General features: G+C 35.0%; 1 protein-coding gene across 1 annotated transcript in view; it reads left to right on the top strand.

Moving 5' to 3' along the window:
* LOC140161212 (basement membrane-specific heparan sulfate proteoglycan core protein-like) overlaps positions 1–21,923 on the top strand; it is a 204,387-nt gene that overhangs the window by 87,151 nt on the left and 95,313 nt on the right. Inside the window, exon 5 of the mRNA XM_072184664.1 lies at positions 9,203–9,469. Coding sequence (XP_072040765.1) covers positions 9,203–9,469 — 267 coding nt within the window. The remainder of the gene's footprint in view (positions 1–9,202; positions 9,470–21,923) is intronic.

Raw genomic sequence — 21,923 nt, 5'->3', positions numbered from 1 at the left:
GCACGATTAAAGCCAACATACCATCAAACATGTAAGAAAAAGAAATATTACGAAAAAAAAGGATAGAGGAATGATGCAGACATAGTAGTAAGCTGCTTGCCCCTGGCAATACATTTTTTATCAATAGCACGTAAGAACTACCAGCTCACTTTACAAGATCTTGATCCCTTTAAAGGCAAGGAAATCACAAGAAATCAGTAAGTTGAATCAGACATTTCTTAAATAATGAATCTTTTCTATATACCAAGACCAATTTTGTGCACAACAGCAAGTTACGTATACCTGACCATATCGCAGATCTATGAATGAGTTGTTTTGTGCCCAATTCCAATTCACTTTTGGACCCCAATCTATCTTTCTTTCATATGGTTCAAAGGTAGGGATCTGCAGAAGAATTGTACTTGTAAAAAAACCCAGGGGGACATTTTTATGCTCAACTTTGTACTGTGGATATCTTGAGGCAAGCTTAAGAGCACAAAGGCATTGCAACTGTAACGCTTCTTCTGCTATTGTGTGTGATTTTAGAGGAAACAATGAACAATAAACGTTTGTTGCTTTAGTACAATTGGTTGGACTTAGAACCGCAAATATCAAAACTATCACAATTCACCTAGCTCGTTTGTTGTGCCGCCATGTAATATGGCGCTAAATATGGAGCCCCTAAAATATATTTATTTAAAATATTTAAAGACCAACTTGTTCCATAGGTCGTGCATTTAGGCTCCTGTTTCAATTAGAGGTTTAAAGATGGGAATTATTTGTGAAAAGTTCAAAGTATTTGTTGTTTTGAAACTAGAAGCTATTTTTCCTTTACAATACCTATTTTAAATTCTTGATCTTGGGATCAGCAAAAGTCAAAGGGAATTTTTCTGATTATGCTCAACTTGTTTAAGGGCAATTTTTCAATTTTTTATTTAAATTTGGTCCCAAAAGGGTGCTTGGCTACAAGCTTGCTCATTCCATTTTGAGGGGAGTGGGTATTTGTGCTGGTAGGGTGGAACCTTTTTGGGTGGGTACTATGTAAAAAAAGCAATTGGTCACACATTTGTACTTGCTTTAAGGCCACACCCTACACTGGGATACAAGATGATACAAAACCATCTTAAAGTTGAGCCAAAACTATTTACAATCCCAGTTAGCAAGACAAAGTAGTTACCACTCTCTGAAGAAAGAAATTAGGACCACGATCAAATAGTCAAATGGGATGGTGCTATAATTGAACCAAATTTAGATGTTGATGAAACATTTTACGCAGCTAATAGAACCTGCATATCTCACAGCATTGGTATGAGCAGCAATCTACAGTTATAAAAGTAATTGCCATTCCTAAAGTAATAGGTATCAGGATGATTTCATCACCATCATAATGACTCTGTACAGTCTATACATCACTCCATTTGATATTGCTTGTTTGGATAAAAGGAACTGTGGATCATAACTAAGCTAAATTTGTCTATGCCAGGTTTTAAGACTTGCTTCACATTCTTTTTGTATGTCTGTACACAGTTGGATTTCCAATATTTAGATTTGTGCAGTCTGTGTACCATTAATCAAACTCAAGAATAATTCTTAGTGTTGATTTATACACATTATAAATGCATTGATTTCATGCAACTTTGCCATTGAAGATGATGTTGGTAAAGGTTGCTTAACATTGGTTGAAGGTAGCTTTAAGGGACATGTTTATGCTTCAAATATTTCGGTATGGTACATGTACAAACAGTTTCAATCATATAGTATCCCTGAAAGTTACACAAAATCGTAAATTAAGGTTTCCGTGGGGACCAAACAACAATACAACCTAGACAAAACTTAAAAAATAAAGAAATACATAGGAAAGTTTTCAAAATGGATATAACTTTGCCATTAATAACCCTACTTAACATAGCATGGTGAGGCATTGTGTAAGCATGAAATATCTCGTTTGTTGTCAAATTGTCTCAAATCATTGACTTACACATAAATACAAATTGAGCAGTTTATATATTCACTAAACAGTAGTAAGGTTTTTGTGATGTAGTTGAGTCCCTGGGAGCTAGCAGAATGTTCAGTATGTCAGATGCATAGGGACCCCAAACCAACTGTGAGGCCTTTGTTGTCAATCAAATATAAATAATGTTAAAAATTTAATCCTTCTTAGTTCCACAGAAGAGCCTAAATTATAAGCTAATGTGAGTAATAAATTTGGTACCCATCATCTGTCCCCTTGCTTTAACCATCCACTGTCCCCTTGCTTTCACTATATACTCTGATCAGCTCGTAATTGGCAGGACTCATAACATTGTGGATTGATATAGAATAACATACAAACACTCCGCTACTCTTTATGTTTTGCTTGACTGACACATGCTTTTGTGAATATACGCAAACGTAAGTTGGGACTTAAATGATGCGCGCAGTAACAAAAGCCGAATAATTCTCGCCTATTAAGAGCTGATCATAGTAATAAGTATAGCTTACTTAGTCTTCAAAGTCTTCGAAGACTTGAGCTCATTTCTGACAAGTGACATCATAAAGGCATCATCCAATGAAGCACGTACAGCTTGTCTCATGGCCCAGATCAAAGCATTGACTTTTCAGACTAATTGAACAATTTCAATAGCAATGTTTCAATATGAAATGCTATATGCAAACATGTCCCTATAGTCTTGACAATGAAGAAAGTAACTTGTGGGTGGTGTGCACCATACAAAACCCAGACCTATTATTTTGAACACGGCAAGTGTAGCAAGTAAGGCGTTTGCCTATTATTTAAGCAGGTAGATATTTCCACTGATTGTCTATCTGTCTGTCTGGCATGTATTCAAGTTATTACCTATCCATGTCTGCCCTGAGTATGACATTACTACCTAATACTATCACAACATAGAGAGGCACAGCTTGAATAATATACACTTAAATGCTTCGAAAGTTCAACCAAGAGCAGGTATATACAAAAAAACTGGGTTATGGTATATATACGTGCATTTACTTTGCATATTTGTGGATTTAAATGATCAGTATCTCAATGATCAGTCATGATCTAATGCATTTCATTTCAGTTTAGTCCTTTGAAATATCAAAATTACTTTGGAAAGTTATTGTCATGTGTAGGGAAAAGGTAAATAAAATAATATATACCGGTACGCCTAAATGTTATGAAAGTTCAGTGTAGAACAGTATGCAGGAAACTATATAAGAGGTTTTGGTACGTGCATTGACATAGCATTTTTGGGCATCATATTATGATCTTGCAATAGATTTATCACTGATCTGTATCTTGAAAGTTACTTTTTATACCTGTGAAATACCAAAGTCCTTTGTGAAGGATATTATCATGAGAGGGAAAAGGTAAACTAAAAACTAAACTGCAAATATTTCTGATGTAAATGAGGTGCAACAGTGTTAAAGGTATTCATTTCCTCACCAAGAGAGAACAGTATTGAGTGAATTCAATATTAAAGTTGAACTTGAAGAAAGAATACTAGCATCAAAACCATGAAGAGAACTGATAATTTTTCCTCTCACAACTACAAATTTGCTCACCTCTGGGACTATAGTGTTTCAGGTTGGTGCAAAACCTTTTGAACCCAGAGGATTGGATGCCATGTTCAGGAGATGGTAACAAATTTCAACAGTTTCACCATCCTTTTGTCAGTAGATAGTAGCATCGTATTTGACCTAAGCCATGACATTGATATACCTGTCAGTTTGTTATCCATATCACTGTGAGTTAACTATAGGACTTCCCCCATGCTTCAAGAATGGATGTATGGCTAGACCAGGACAACACAGTGATAGGAATTAAGTCTGACATCTCAAAGAGATATTTAACCTAACCTAGTGAGTGTAACATTCAGCTTAGACATGTACTCATGTTGCTCAAAAACATCCACTGATTTTGGTTGGCCACAATCACACCTGAGAGACTGTGGAATTCGGAAGCAGTGTGGTGACTTGAGATGAGCAGGATATAATGTAACACCATTCTTACGAAATAAAGGATTTACATTTTGTAAAACAATTTAGACATTACCTGCATTCACTAAGGTTGGAAGATGTATTAAATTGCCACAAACAAAATCTGACATTAATTTACTATCATAGTCATGAGCATACTATCCTAAATTAGGATCTATCGTGTTCATAGATTTTGCATGATGCAAATAAATCCAAGGAAATGGTAGAATTGTCACAAGATACACACATACATTAGAAATTAGAAAGGGGTCTATCTTGTTTTAATGTTTTATCAAAGACATGCACTCATTTTTTACCGTTAGATAAATATAAATGATTTGTTCAAAATTTAAATAGGCATTCAAAATAAAAGTTAATAAAGTTAAACAGTCATATATCTGAACTACGTCGTTATAGACATTTAATACGGTAATAGAGAGGCTGTAGAGTGCAATAAAGTGGTGTACTTTGTGACCAGGTTACTAAAGACTCCGCTATATCTTTTTTGTTGAACTTGAGTAGGATGTAATCCACCCCTCCTGTTTCCTAAATTGAATAATTCTCTAATAGAAATAATCACAGTTGTATTCTATGTACCTACCAACTGAGTTGTCCATTTGTGTTTGAAATGCCACAAAAGTTCAGTGTGTTACAGCACACTGGCCATCCCACGCATACACACAATGACAGTTCTGTCTCTGATAGGCATGATAGAGTAAGGTATGGTAATATCAAAATTAGCAAGAAAAATAAATTTTATGTCATGATTTGACACTAATTCAAAATGGTTTTTATACATGGTGAATAAATGTAATAATGTACTGCCACAATCATTTGTGATGTATCAGGGGGATGTCAGCATTTTAAACGATAAATTGTGAGTCTTGATTTGACACTATTCCAAACATGGTAAAACAGTTAAATGTGATAACAATTATGTACTGCATCTAGTTATGATTATTTGATCTACCATTAGGTTTATGTGATGTCACAAATTTAGAAGCCTGAAACCAATTTTAAGTCATGATTTGACACTAATGCACCTAATGGTTTTGAGCATAGGGATCAAGTTCACTGTGAAAGTATCTAACTGCCTTCAATCATGTGTGAGCATCATGTGCAATATATGACATCTTAATGGTCCACTTTTTGCGGGAATGTTGAAATTAGCTGGTTTTTTAAAGAAAATTTGATATAAAATTATTTTGAAGATTTGCCATTTGTCTTCTTAGAATGAAAATGACAAAAATATTGAATAAGTACCTTCATTCAGAGGCTACAAATGAAAAGTTGGTCAAAATTCTATTTATTTATTTATTTGCAGTACCAGAGAAATAAAGAACTATATTTCCAAAAGATCTTTTGGTACAACTTTGGTGTTGGCGGCAGTTAAACTTTGTTGATTGACATGGCCCAATATGACTGCTTTTCTAAGCCAAAGCAAAGGATATTTTACATTTTTGTAAGATCTAACATTGATATAATAGCATCCAGAATGATTGAAAATGTCATCCAACTTTTATTTATACTGGTTCCCAAATGACCTCACAACATCTTATTGAAAGCATCAAACAAAAGAAAATCTAATGCATCTTACATTAAATGTACTCAGCGGTGTTCTGATTTCACCTTCATGTACGCCAGGTTAACATTAGTGTGATATGTATTGGAATGTCATATATGTAATATATACCAATGAAGAATAATATATATGATTGGTAGTCTAATAGCATGGGTGTACACTGATTGCATGGATCGCTTACATTTTAATGTTTTCTATGCGTTAAAACCTGTTGTTTTAGTATGCGAGATAGGGCTATCATTCTAACTTGCATTTGCTTGATAAAACGATATGTTATGCTATCCTTGATATAGGGTTGATATGGTGGTTTGGATTGGGATGGGATATATATACTCATTTTGATTTGAGTTATGATGATGATAGTTGTAAATCATTTAAAAAAACAATATTTTATATGAAATTAATCAAAAGACTTTCTAATGGAAAGTGTTAATTGTCCAGAACACAAAGAGTTCATAACCCCAATTAACCTATCTGAAATCAGAATTTCCCAATTTATTTAAGCTTATAGATACTTTTGTGAATAGAAGCCAATGCAGTATTTTCACATTAGGACCTTATGAAGCCTTTTAACCATTATTGTATTTAACTAAATAGTTTGTACAAAAGCAGGTCTAGATGATATCACGGATATCAGGTGTCCAGTTTGTAGCTCAAAGCCAAACCGGCCGGCCGCATGGAACAAAAGAAAAAGCCCATTACATGGTTATTTTAAGTGAGTGATACAGGGTTTTGTCTTTGCTGTTGATCATGTATGGCCTTAGGCTTAGCTGAGGTATATTATAGAAGTACAATATGGAATTATGGAGGAAAGCTTATGGTATAAAAGAAGTAAAGGTGTCAGAAAGGGTCATAGTCAAGATGAAAATGCAATCCCATGGATGTAAAGGTTATTAGAGACTTGCATGGTCATGCCGCCTTGCTATATAATGCTATACAGACTACAGACAAGCGTTACGGAAATCATTGAGATATAATTATAGAACACTTGAAAGTAAAATAGACCTTTGTTGGAAACAGTACAAACCATCTGCTAATATGGTATGGTCAAAAGGTGTTTTTTTAATATTTGGTTTTGAAATCTACATTCCCTGTGTGGTGATTAAGGTCATATCTTCCATAGGGGGGGGGTGTAAGAATTTCAACTGGAATAGCCCAATTTGATGCTCTTGAAAAAGGTGAAGTTCTCACATGCTGCAGACATGAAAAGAGTGAGTGTGAAATATGGCTTATGGCTGTTATTTTTGTTTTCAACTTGGCTTGTAATAAGGCTGCAGGTATAGCAGACGCAAATATTTGTTTTACTATTATACTGCAAAAAAGTGGTGTCAAGAAGTTTATTACAAGGATTTTTAACCTACCAAGGTTTTAGGAGCACCTTCCTGAAGATTTAAGAAGTGGAAAATGTTTTAATCTTATATGCCATGTTCTCAGCCATCCATCACACCATTATCAAGTTTAAAATATCCACCTTTAGGCTTAGGCAGCTGTTATTGTTTGTTTTTCTCAAAGAAAAGCCTTAAGCATTGATTAATAATACTTAAAACTTGTCCTCATTTTGGTATTTCCCATAGAAATGACCAATGTATAATAAAATTTAAATAGTCAATCTTTTAGGTGTAACCTTAGGCATGGTTGTACCGAACTAGCAGGCGGCTGGTTAGCGGACTGGCTGGCATGGTGATCAAGATTGCCAAAAATATTCAGCCAAAATTCAGGTCAAATCATTCAAAAGTCACCCAATTTTTCTCTTAATCGTTGGTTTTATTTAGGGCATAAAACTACCCGAAGTCGTGGGTGCGAAGGTTTAAACGTCAACTAATTTTTTCTGAACCATTGGTCATTGGGACAGAAAATGGTCAATAGTCATGGGGAAAATCTTCAAAAGTCACCCAATTGGGCTACCAAATTACGGGTATGGCAACCCAGGGTTAAGTGTATGGATTAAGTGTGGCCAAGATAATTGGAAGTTCAAGACTGCCAGTTAACATTGAAAAGACACAGGCCTGTAAAGTATGCCTCACTTCTGGCTGTCACTGTATCACCCATTAAATTGTAGTTAAATTTCCTTAAAATTGAGCTAAAAATAGTTATGAATAATCAACTTTTATGATAGCGGAGAGTGTGGTTTGCTCATCAGTTAAATTTACTTAATTTTTCATTCCATATTTTCATCATAAAGTTACAATATTGCCTTGTTCCATGGTATCAATTTATTTCTAGAAACACTTAATCTCAGTGTTTTCAAAATGAAATAAAAGTGCATGTGGAGCGACTATACAACTAGGGTGGGTAGCTTGGTAGCCAGTCATTCATTCAGTCAGGCAGTCAGTCAGTCAGCCGGAGCAGTGAACCACAAAAGGGACTTGAATTGACACACACCATTGGTTCACTGGTTCACATTAGCCTGCCAGCATAGCCAGCCACTGACTAGGTTCAAGTATAGTCACTTGGTGTTCCAGGCACCAAACCAGCGAGGTGGCTTGATTGAACCCAGCAAACGACTCCATAGTGAGAAAGAAGGAGGCAACCAAGGATACCCCTTACCATTATACCATTGCTATGGTTGATTTACTAGGGACTTTGATGCTGGCTTAAAGTTTCATCATTGCACCATACATCCTAGGGCTGATTGTGAACTCAACCGTCTTCCTTACCACCTCTTGGGTCAAACGGAGAGTCTTCTGGGAGATAGTCAATTTCATCACAAAAAGGTTTATCCAGGACTAGACTGACTGAGATAAGAAGAGTGAGCTGAGAGGAGGGAAAAAGTTCTTCACCACGATTGTTTGTGCAGAGTATTGCTTTTGAGAGATTAAATGATCCAAATCCAAATCCATTACAGGATATGTGTGAGGTCTTACTGCAAAAAGAAAACTTGACCCTGCTGCTGTATAAATTGACGATAAATACAACTCTCAGTTTAGCATTTGGACAATTCTAGCATTACTAAGTGCTTATCAAGCCATCCTTTTGTAACAATGTAATGTTAGACTTGCTACATTTTGGCTTAAATTGACTGACCAGACAAGAAATTTCTCAGGATAACTCAATTTGCTGCTTCTTATTGAAACAAAACATTGTTTTCTGGACGAGTTCAGTCAACACTACGTTTGGAGTGCTTTTAAAAGTATTCATATTTCCATAAGATAAATACTGAGGCGACTCTCTACGGGGACTTTCAAACTTTTTGGTGCTATATCAGATCACATTGGTGCTATTACTAGTGTTTTACCTTATACCATCAAATGACACATACTTCTATAGTGTCAACTAAGTTCAACATATGTCTTCTATGTGGATGTGCTGATCATCGTGTGCTTCCAAAAATTCATCTTTTCTGTCAACAACTCGTTGGATTTATTTGTTGTTTTGCATCAAAAAATCAGTAGGAATTGACATATATTTTGTCTCTGGTGGACTGTGGATCTTAACCTAGCAGACCCCCATTTTTACAATTCCATCGATTGTCCCGTCTTCTCAATAACATTTTTGAGTGGAGTTCAGGGAGTTAACATTCAGTACTACTACTTCTTGCAGAAGCATGCAGGATTATTAACTGTGCTGTGATTTTGCATCATAACCTGTTGTATTTCACAAAACTATATTAATTGAATTGTACCAAAATGGCTGACTTTCATCTATTATATGTGTTATTTTTCACAACTATATTCTCAATAGTACCAGTACCAACTACAACTCAACCTCCACCACTTGAGTGTCCGCAAGACACAAGCTTCAGGTGTTCCAATGGACAATGTGTACCCAACTTTGCAAGGTGTAACAGATACTACGAATGCGATGATAGAACAGACGAAGTTGGTTGTCCGATTCCAGAGCCATGTCGATCGTTTGAGACCGCTTGTAGCGATGGTACGTGCTTAGATAGCAGATACTTCTGTGATGGAAGACGGGATTGTCCGGACGGATCGGATGAAAGAAATTGCGGTAAGTTTATTCTTTTGTATTACTTATTATTTTGGTTTTTCTATTGCAGTCTGCATGTACACCAATGTCACAGACACAAAAAGTACACATACTAACTACCTCATGCATTGTCATGGTTTCCACAGGGTATTTCTGATATTGGTCATAAAATGCACAATAAAGCTTAGCTTGCATGTCTCATCGATGATGCAAGTCTCAAATCAAAATGTACAAAAGTGTCTGAGTTAACCAAATGAATCGAATGCTTGATAAATCATTTTTGTGCAGAACTTTCTTCAAAGCAGTACTTAGCTACTGGAGAGTGGTTTACCCTTGGTAAAGAAAGCTCAAATAAGTCAAATGTATCCCGACTTAAATTGAGAGAAACAGACAGAGAGAAACAGTGGTACAAAAGTGTAGGCTATATATAGCAACCACAGCAAACATTTCTGTATAGGTACAATGAGCCTTTGCCAAAACAATGTCTTCTTATTCAACACTATCAATGTCCTTAATTACACATTGTGGAAATTCAATATTTTGCGGTAGGTCATGTTCAAGTGTAACTTTTTATAAAAGCAATGTCACAAGATCTCAGCATGCTCATCTCAAGCCACAGTTCTTTAACACCAGTATGCTTGTATGTTCATTGAATGACCTTTGAATATTCTGGGTACAAATACTCATACTTAGGAGCTTGGGTCAAATTTGAACTATCAGTGTTGAATAGCGGTCATTTAACTTTGCCTTAGGAGGTGAGGCTATTTTTGCTCATGCTGGCCTATATGCGCTGGTTTAGTTTGTGAAATGTGATGCAAGGAATAGTTTCAGGTCAAGGAAGCTTGGCATTCCTGGATTAATTGCCTTGGTAGTAATCAATAAGCTTAAAATAATTGAAAGTTTAACACTCTGACAGTGGCTATCGTTAATTACTTGCAATCATAACAATTTCATTTGAAATTGAACGTAACACTATTAGAGTAAACCAGGGCAAAGGGATGGTGCGTTTACATTGCTTCCTATACTACAAAAAGAGGAAGACATTATGAAATCATGCTTTCCTGCACTTCAAAATTTTTCTGGACCCTTTGGTACCTGCAAAACCAACATTTAAGGGGTCTGATGAGAGTTTAAGGAGTCCATCTGTCCGAAATTCTAAACTTCAGAACCTGTCAAATATTCCAGTGAAATTATTAGTGTTGTTGATGATTCAAAAGATTTACTGATCTTTTAATTTTTTAAATTTTTAATTGATGATTTATGCCTCCGTGCATCGTGAAATTATGGAGTCCATACAGTTTTTATCGGACCCTTCGGTCACTTTCAACTTTAGATTTAAGGAGTCCAAAATGGGCAAAATAAAAAATAAGGAGTCCCTGGACGAGCAAACTCCTTAAATGCGACCCCTGACTTCAAGTGGTAGGCAGACCTGTAAAATTGGGTAAATTGTCTGACAATAAAATCAGCAACATCTCAGCATTTAGTTGACAATAAATAATGTTAGAATTAACATACATTCGATTGACAAAAGAGGGGAAAAGTCCGGGGGAAGTGCAGTGATTTATGATGCGCAATGCACAGGCCTAACCCACAATCCTCTGCAAACAGTTACAGCACACATAAGTTTTGGAGGATGGTCACAAGATGACAACCATCTTACAGTGGTGGATGGTCAAAAGTTGACAGGAAATATTTTATTATTTTATTATTTTTAAATTTTGTACACCTGACACCTCTCTTGAGCTCAAAATAGCTGTATACACCACTAGATGGGTGAGTATTTGTCACTACATGGTTATTCCTAAGTCATATGCTATGTCATATTCAAATATATCACAAAATATATGGGTGTCAAACTATAGAAATAACCTGGATGGCAACAGTCAAATAATGTATGTCAAATATGTTTAAAAGTGTGTCAAATGTTAACCTGTCATGTATTGCTCTGGATAGGGCCATGCAAGTATGGGTAAAAATGGTTATCAAGACTTAAATACATGAAACAATTTCTTTTTCATTTGATAATATTATAAGCTTAAAAAAATGAAAAATTAGTTTGAGACCAAAATGAATGAAACAATCTCTTTGTCAGAATCTTAATTAAATAACGATATAAAACACAAATGAAAGTAAGGAAATGGTGCTTTTGATTAATAGTGGAAATACACTTTAAATTTTCATGGTTCAACATTAATAGGCTCTCGAATTAAACACCCATGAATGTGCATGATAAGAATGTACTAAAGCTAATTACTAAGAAATCTATAACTGTGAAATCATCACCTCGCGAAAATGATAGTGAACCTTGTAACAGCGACATTATCAGCACACAAAAATCGTTTAGTAAAGACCATCAAACCGTCACCATTTGGAAAATTGAATGAAGTATTAAAAGTAAGATCACAAGCATGACCCATTGATCAAGTTTTCTTTATACACCTTGTGCCAAAAAGACCCTGGATGACTAACAGTCCGGCAATTGACTTAGATATAGATATATAGATAGATATATAGATGGATGTGCATTAAAGAGAAGCTCCCTGAATACACATAGCCCAATTAGAGGGAATTGTTGATAGGAGAAGCATACCATAGCATCCACTAGCTATAAATTAGGGCATCACTGTATGAGGTCCTCGCTATGACAGCAAGATACGGCCGGCACCAGAAGGTCACCTACAAACCAATCGGTGGGCGTTGTCACCAAATATCGTTTTTCAACGAGGATGATTTTGTCGGTTTTACAAGCAGCATGTGCTGAAATCAAATTTAGGTTTGAAAGTTTCAGATCAGTACTCACAACCATCATAGCTTGATTTAGTACTGGAAAGTGACAAAGGTGTGAAGTAAGGTTCTCAGTCGGTGTTGAAAAAATTAGCCGCTTGCTGAGATCAAGAGTTGAAAACTTATGTGTAATTTAACAGCAAATAGATGTTGGTTTGTTTGACTTAAAAGAATTAGCAAAGGAGAACTCAAAGTTGTTCCCTCAAGATGCTTTTAATTACATTGGGGCATCTCACAAAAAGAGTTTGAATGGGGTTACCTGAATGGGCGACTCCATTTGAAATCAATGTCCCCTGTTTTGGAGATTAAGGTCATGACTTACATAGGGGGTGTATGGATTTCAACTGGAATAGCCCGTTTTCACTAATCATGTTAACCCATTATGTAGAATGATATTGAACTAGTCAGGTCCGACCCACAAGGTATCCCAAATGGATATGAAATATACTTCATATTATACAAAGTTGCATTTCATACCTTTTGTGGTTACTTTTATCAAGATTTCTATCTAGATTATCAAGCTCAAAACCATAAAATTTGCACTTTTTATTGTGAGCTTTCACTCAATTATAGATGAAGTGATAAACTTGTGCTAATAATCCTTATAAATATTGTCCTGTCTTATTAGACGGAATTTGATAAAATTTCAAAGAAATTAACAATTAAATATTTCTAAACCACCTGGTGGAGCTAAAAAGAAAATTTGCTAACATGTTATTATACAAGTCTTAACCAAATTGGCATATCTTTCCGGTCGAATTGTTGGCCTTTTTGCGGCCATACAATAGAAAAGTGAAGGGCTTTATTCAAGCCATTATAGTTAAGCCAAAACACTCAGCCATCACTCACATGGTTTTGTGATTGCCAAGACGACTAGCTCAGGTCTCTCAACAGGCTGATCAGAATTGGGTAAGGGGCATACAACATTCTTAAAAGATTGAACTTTAGGAGGCAATTATTTGAACACTTGGCGTATAATTACTTATCGTTGATTAAGCTTAATACAAAAGGGGAAAGTTGAGCTTGTCAAATCCGATTGGTGCTGAAAGATGACTCTGTTCTAAGATGGTTGTTGGCATGGCAGGAAATGAACCCGGGGTTCTTCAATAGTGGAAAGGTGGAGATGTTTGGTGGATTGCATTTTCAAGCATTTTGGTTGAACTTTGGTTCAGAGATATGGGATGTTCTATTCAAGATTTCCCCAAAAATCTACAAATATGCAGATTTTTCAGTAATATTTATGAAAGTTTTAGCAAAATGTGTGAAAATTTTGTAGAAAAATGCAAATTTACCTGAATTTTGAACATATAGAAGTCAAAAATTAGTAATTTGTTGATGTTTGGATCTCTGTTTCATCAAATTTTGTATATTTTTTGAGGTATGGTTTTAAAACACTAGCTGCACAGCCCTATTCAACATTAAAATGATATTAAGACTCAAATGTTCCGAAAACTCCAGTATGGCTTCAAAATCATGTGCCCTTGAAAAAGTTAACAATCGACTCACAAAGGCAAAACTCAGAAACCTCAGACCTGTGACAAAGTTTTTAAATAATTTGCATACATTACATAGTAAGGCAGTGTACTGGAACTTTGCACAAGGAAACTTTTGAGCTCTTGGGTTCACAAATAATAGCAGGAGCAGGTGTGCATTGTACAATATACATGCAGTCAATTCATTTATAAGGTTATTGAACTTAACCTCTGTAGATGATGAGGTGAATGTAACCTATATGATGCAGTGACCTTAGCTCTTCTGTATATACATATGATGAAGTGAACTTAGCCTCTGTAGATGATGAAATGAACTTGAGAGGGATCATTTGGTACTTGACACAAAGTTTTAAACACTAAGGTAAAGTACAGTCCACTGCACTAATCCATATGAAGCATTGTTTTGTTGACTAAATTCTTTAGTTCTTATTGCAGATTTCTGCTCAGAATAATAGGACTTTAAACAAGATTGAGAGATATGAATGCATAATTGATAAAAATGATGGATTGCGTTCCCATTTTGAATACAAATGTGTCAAGTTATAAGCTGGATTAAGATAGATTGCTTGATACGTGTTATAAAGTGCAAAAAGTTATGCAAATTATGTAATTGACACTGCACGTTTTGGAATTCATTGAGACCAAACCTTGTCCTCATATATCATTGTTTTATAGCTTTTTATGGATATTGTGGGAGCCATTGAACAGCTTAAAGTGCAGAAAACAATGTGTTTAAAATCATAAAGGTCAGCATTAGTTTTCTGCCAAAAAGTAGATTTCTTGGAGCTATTTATTCTGGAGAAAAATATAATTATTGTGGATCAACAATTTGGTCAGTTTATCAAGTTCAAGTGGCCATATAAATACAAAATTAACTCTAAAAAGTGATATCAGAAATAGACTTGTACGACGGCGAACCCGCTAAAAACCCACTAATTGTTATGAATTCCTGTCGTAAAAGCCTATCCCACAATCAGAAATAGAGTTGTGTAACATTTTTAGTTGGATACATTCTGTAAATCCCATTGTTCTGAAATTGTTTCCATAACTCAAATATGTCATAATTATAATTGCAGTCAACATTCTCATCAAGCTAGGGATCATAACAAACAATAATTATGTCATTATGTTATGTCTGTCGTGGTGCCATTCTGTCAGTATCAGCATTTACCAAGGCGTTCATCTGCATCAAATCGCAACCATAATACTAATACAGAATTGTCAACACCAGGGTAAATGCTACTGTCAACAACATAGAACAACACAACACCTCCATGCGAGAAAAGTACAGCACTTCTTCTGCATAGATTCTTTTGCAATGACTGTTGTGCAAGTTTATGAAAAAAACTTGCTATGCTAGGCAATAGGCATATAATATTTTTGCATTGTTGACAGAAATCAGACACTCAAAATCTTTACTTATTTTATTATCTCATGCATGAAATGAGCACTATTGTTCAAAAACTAGTTTAACTAATGGTATGTCCCATGCTTGAAGACTTCTATATTGTCCAAAAACGCATCAAAACGCCACAAAATTACCTTTTTGTGTCATCTCTGCAGTCAGGTGTGATTCCAAACGTGAGTAATTTGTAAGAACAAGAAAAACTGATCATCAATCATTATAGGTATATTATGCTACTTCTCTTCACTTGTCCTGTATTTCAGCTTTGTTTACCTGTCATTTAGTTTTACTAGCGGTCACCCGTCTTTCGCGATCAGGGTCTTTCGCGGTTGGTAAATTTTGTTATATTTTGTGTACATGTAATTGTAAATGTTTTATTTAATGTGATTAATGGTATGAGAGGAGATTATCATTTAGAACTTAGAAGTATAATATTTAGTATCTTTTCCATATAAATCAATGGCTTGAAATTGCAATTAGATCATGATCGAAGCAAGTCTTCTTGCCACCATATCATATCCACCGTGACTCCGTGAGAAGTCTTGCCCCCTGTGGGATGCTGGCCGCTCTGCTATTAGATTTTTATGCATTTGTTTCTACAGTACTTTTTAGCCCATTTTGGACAAATTTGTTGTACCTTTTAGCTCATTTTTATCATTTTCATCCAAGTTTGTTCCCCACCTTGAAATGTACCTTGCTGCCCCTGCCTCCTGCAAAAGTCCTGGCTACATCACTGAGCAGATGAACACAATTTTATTCACATCCCTCTTGGCCCCTGTGGCCTGCTGGCTGATCTGATATTTTAGATTTCTATGCATTTTTTGTACTTTTTATTTGTTAGCCCATTTTGGATAAATTTGTCGTACTCTTATAGTCCATTTGTGACAATCCCCCCATGAAATTTGCCTTGCCCCCCCCTCTCTCTCTCTCTCCCTCTCTCTGAAAAAGTCCTGGCTACACCACTGTGCAGCTGAAACAATTTTATTCACATTTCCTTACACTCTATTTCATATAAAGTTATGATTTTTTTTTGGCAACCCTGATTAATTTGTCCTTCAAAAGTTTCACTTACAAACTAATTCAATAAACAAACAATCTACTGTTGACTATAGGTTCTCCATAAAAACACAGAATACATGCTAATGTTGATAAATTAGTTGAATAAACAATAGATGTTAATTGAGTTTCTACTGTGTTTGAGACTACAGGCATACTTCTACTGTGTCATGTAATAGTTGAGACTACAGGCATAATATCCTCACACCGATGACAGGATCTTCTCTGGTCAACATTAGTGTATTGTGTTGGCGTGAAAAGTTTTAGCATGGAGGTGCTCTGGTAGTGGCTTTGAAACTAATTAACATAATTTGACACCCTTAACGTAAACAAAAACAAAATTGGACGTTTTATTGGGGTGCGGACAACTTTACTCTAAAAAAAAAAAAAATCCGTTTTCCGAAATAATGTAAAACGTAGAAGTTTTTAGCCTTACCAAGTCGCCAAACTCAGTAATTTATTATAGATGTTGAACAATACATTTTTCATAAGTACAGAGACAGACAATCTTCCAGTGTATAGAATGTAATAAATAAATAAATAAATAAATAAATAAAATGTACATAATCAATCAATCAGTTACATTTATGTCATAGTGCCAGATTCATTTTAAAATGTTCAATGCGCTCATTAGCTCATTAGATTGAACAATACAATTCAAAAATACAGAGACAGACATGTACATAATCAATCAATCAATCAGTTACATCTATGTCATAGTGCTAAATTCATTTCAAAATGTTCATTTCAAAATGTTCATTAGCTCAAAAACTACTGCTAAAAACATCCTGAAATAGGTGGCTCTTCAGGAGCTTCTTAAACTGTTCAAGACTACAATTTTTTATTTGATTTGATAGTTTATTCCACAATCTGGTAGTATAGGCAGCAAAAGCTGGGTCACCAAAAGAAACGAAATTATGGAATAATTCTAGCCTATAGTATTAGGAGCTAATCAAGGTATAGTGGTATGTTTTCAGACTGATCAAATTTGTTTCTTTAAAAAAAATGGATTGTGCACAGATTTTGATGAATGCTGTTCTTAATTTTGTTCCAAAGTTTCTCCAATGGCTGTCATTTAATCACGTGCACGCTTAATGTTTAGTAATATGGGTCACTGATTAATCCTTGAACTTCACAGTTCGGTACTCTTTGTTCTTTTATATGCTATGTAGGCCTAACAATCTTCCATATATGATAAACGTTGTGTGAGTCACCATATATATCCACTCACAAGAACAATAATAATTAATATTAATATTGTTAAAATCACTCTCAATTAGGTACAATCTAGGCGCCATATGCAGAGTGATTATGATAGTCATTTTTCGATTTCAAAAGTATCGGTTTGAAAACAAATTTTATTAATGGGCCTTTGTTTGCGGTAAGTGAAGAGAATCAGCATATTGATAAAGCAGCAAGCTACAAAATGTGCAAATTACAATTATTATGATTAAAATAATTATGGAAATATGCATTTTTTGATATTTCAGTGTCCATTGAACTTGTAGCAAAAAGCTGGATAGATATGATAATTTTCTGGTTGACTGGATTTGGAACCTGAAATAGAGGCTGTGAATACTAACTCATCAGAACCACTTTGTCATTGTTTGTGTGTGGTTTCCTTTGTTGGTGTTGCATTTCACAGATTTTAACAAAAAAATATTATCAATCATTGAAGAAATTTATTTTATTCATGACCATCTTTAGGACACAGTTCCTTAACCCCATATGCTTCTACACTCAATGAATGACCTTTGGATGGGTTGGGTACACAAACTCATGTTCCTCAACTTGAGGTCAACATTTAAGCTTTGCTTGTACAATGAGGGTCATTGGGCTGTGCCATTGGGAATGAGATTGTTACGGGTCATAGGTTACAGGGAGTAAATGCAGAGGATAAGCTTCAATAATCAGAGGCAAAGTTGAATGAAAGTCAACTGGTTATGAACATAAAATCACAGTGTCAGCTTAAAAATGCCAAATTGATTGGATTCAGATTTCCTAAAATTTTAGTTGATTCGCATTTAATTTATATTTTGTTTACTTTTCGAAAACATACCCCTATCTATCATTCACATACAAATCACAGTATGGGCTTACAAAAATGCCAAATTTATTGGATTTATTCACATTTCCCTAAGATTGATTCACATGTATAATTTAGTTTACTTTCAAAATCACCACCTATCAGTTGTACAGCGCAGAATATTTGTCCCATTTCTGGTCTCTCCACCTTGATTTGGGCCTAGATTTTGCATGCCACCATTTGAACTCATTTAATAGTGTAGTCCTGTTGGCCTTGTGTATGTGTTATCTACATAAGATAGCAGTAATATGTGGTAGCTTTCTGTGATATCCATGTGCACTGTGCAACATAATAACCTTAATACAAAAAGGAAATTTTCTTTGTGGTAATTTGTTATGTGTGTTTTAATAGTTATTATGATCAATTGTGAAATCTTGTCTGATATCTAATGAACATGATGAATCAGATATGATACTTGTTCAGGTTTTTACAAATAAAAGCAGTTAAATATGTGACACTTTGACCTAGATTTTGTAAAGTGACTTTAGGCTGTTGTTTCAACTAAATTGTTTTGTCAATTATTCAAATTACACATTCTTTAGATCTTACAGGGTATAACCCATAAACATGGGCTGGTCCTGGGTGGTTTTAATTACTTACTAAAACTTTGCTTTAAAATGTCTACAAATAGCCCAAAGGTTTGATAGGGCTATGACCAGTAAGCTACAATCCCCGAAATATGTCTTGAAACATTAAAGCGTCTTTAGGGGAAAATTAGTCCCCCCACTCCCCCGTGCAATGTTGAAACGTGCAAATGTGTTCAGCGTGTCTCCAAAGTGTCGCAACATTGAATGATGGGGGGTGGGGAAGAGAAAAGTGTTAATTGATGGCCCAGCTTTCTTCTAATTCCAAATATTGAACATTTTTATCCACATTAAATATACACTTTGGATTTCATTCAAGATGCCTAAAGCGTTTCAACGACATTTTTCGGGGATTGTCTGAGGCAAACGCTAAAATTAACATCTGATTTTAATCTTTTGGCTATAACTTTAAAACTACTTGATAGAATCACTCCATATTTTCAATGAATATTAGTTAGCGCATAAGCTATGATGTGGGTATAAAATAAAACAACTAATTGTATCAATTTTGACTATATCGCCCTGCACTACAAGCAGCTTGCACCCATCACCTGTGTATGTCTACAATCATAGATTGAATACAATAGCGCTCTTTTCAAACATACTAATCTTACAGATGTGAGTGATCAGCATGATATAGTTCAATGCATAGGTACCAAGCGTGAAAAATTTTCCATGACTATTCATTAATAGATAGGCTGTGATGTGGGCACAAAATAAAACAACTCATCTTTTATTTAGGTAGTGGTCAAATAATTCTTTTGTACTCCATCCATTTGCATATCTTCTGGAGCGTGCCTATAGTGGAGATGATTTGAACTAATGACCTTATGTGCAAGCACTCTATAAGTAAAATACTTATGAAACGTATGAAACTTGAACGGGGTGTGTGGGTGTGTGTATGTGTGTGTGTGTGGGGGGGTGTGTGGGGGTGTGTGTGTGTGTGGGGGGGGTTATCTTACAATTGCTATAGTGCCCATATTCATGACCTTTAAAGATGTCCGGATCTATGTTTGTCTTTATTACAATTTAAAACAAAAACAATCAATTATCATGCCATAGATAAATTAGGGTTTTAAAACTTATTTTCGTGTTTCATAATGTCAATTGTCATGAATACAGAAGAATAGTTTATCTTACAATTGCTATAGTGCCCATATTCATAACCTTTAAAGATGTCCGGATCTATTTGTGTCTTTATTACAATTTAAAAAAAATCAATTATCATGCCATAGATAAATTAGGGCTTTAAAACTTATTTTCGTGTTTCACAATGTCAATTGTCATGAATACAGAAGAATAGTTTACTGGTTTGAATAAGTCACACACAAAAAAAAAAAAAAAAAAAAAAAAAAGTGAAACTGTTGAGGCTCGAACCACTAGCCTTCCGTTTCACCATCTGAAGCACTGTCCATTACACCACGCTGTCATGTTGAAATAATTACGGGATTCCGTGATATATGGGTGCGCATTGCATTCTCGTGATTATGAAAATGGTAAATCTCGACAGACGATTTACATTTGCTAAAATCAGTAAAATGTAAATAATGTTAGAGCTAACAAAACGTAAAATAGTAAAATTAGATGTAGTTTTTAACAAGCTTTCAAACAAAACACTTTACAAATAAAAGTTGACACCAAATCGGCCTAAATTATGAATTTTGTCAACGGTTTACCATTTCTAAATTAAAGAAACTCCTTGTATTAATATTCAGTATTAGGCTAGGGTAAACCGTCAAATCACTATGTGATTCAATGGGACGATTTACAATCGCACTTTACCATTTCACGCAAATAAAATATCAATTTTAAAGATATCTCTGCATGAGTAGGCCTACTTCATAAGCGTACTAATGCGATTTTGTTATTGGTTCGTTTTGTTTTGTTTTTTGCTCGGGGCGTTGGTCTGAAAAAAGGTGAAAAAGGTCGTTTTTGACTATATTGCCCTGCACTGCAGCGTTCACGCGATACCTATGCATTGAACTATATCATGCTGATCACTCACATCTGTAAGATTAGTATGTTTGAAAAGAAGCGTTATTGTATTCAATCTATGATTGTAGACATACACAGGTGGGGGTGCAACCTGCTTGTAGTGCAGGGCGATATAGTCAAAATTGATACAATTAGTTGTTTTATTTTATACCCACATCATAGCTTATGCGCTAACTAATATTCATTGAAAATTTGGAGTGATTCTATCAAGTAGTTTTAAAGTTATAGCCAAAAGATTAAAATCAGATGTTAATTTTAGCGTTTGCCTCATACAATCCCCGAAATATGTCTTGAAACATTAAAGCGTCTTTAGGGAAAATTAGTCCCCCACTCCCCGTGCAATGTTGAAACGCGTGCAAATGTGTTCAGCGTGTCTCCAAAGTGTCGCAACATTGAATGATGGGGGTGGGGAAGGAAAAATGTTAATTGATGGCCCAGCTTTCTTCTAATTCCAAATATTGAACATTTTTATCCACATTAAATATACACTTTGGATTTCATTCAAGATGCCTAAAGCGTTTCAACGACATTTTTCGGGGATTGTCTGAGGCAAACGCTAAAATTAACATCTGATTTTAATCTTTTGGCTATAACTTTAAAACTACTTGATAGAATCACTCCATATTTTCAATGAATATTAGTTAGCGCATAAGCTATGATGTGGGTATAAAATAAAACAACTAATTGTATCAATTTTGACTATATCGCCCTGCACTACAAGCAGCTTGCACCCATCACCTGTGTATGTCTACAATCATAGATTGAATACAATAGCGCTCTTTTCAAACATACTAATCTTACAGATGTGAGTGATCAGCATGATATAGTTCAATGCATAGGTACCATGCGTGAAAAATTTTCCATGACTATTCATTAATAGATAGGCTATGATGTGGGCACAAAATAAAACAACTCATCTTTTATTTAGGTAGTGGTCAAATAATTCTTTTGTACTCCATCCATTTGCATATCTTCTGGAGCGTGCCTATAGTGGAGATGATTTGAACTAATGACCTTATGTGCAAGCACTCTATAAGTAAAATACTTATGAAACGTATGAAACTTGAACGGG

This window comes from Amphiura filiformis, chromosome 9 (genome assembly GCF_039555335.1).
Source record: "Amphiura filiformis chromosome 9, Afil_fr2py, whole genome shotgun sequence".
In the NCBI taxonomy this organism is placed as follows: domain Eukaryota; kingdom Metazoa; phylum Echinodermata; class Ophiuroidea; order Amphilepidida; family Amphiuridae; genus Amphiura; species Amphiura filiformis.
Note: the sequence above shows the minus strand (reverse complement) of the source record. Positions and strands in the feature narration are given on the sequence as shown.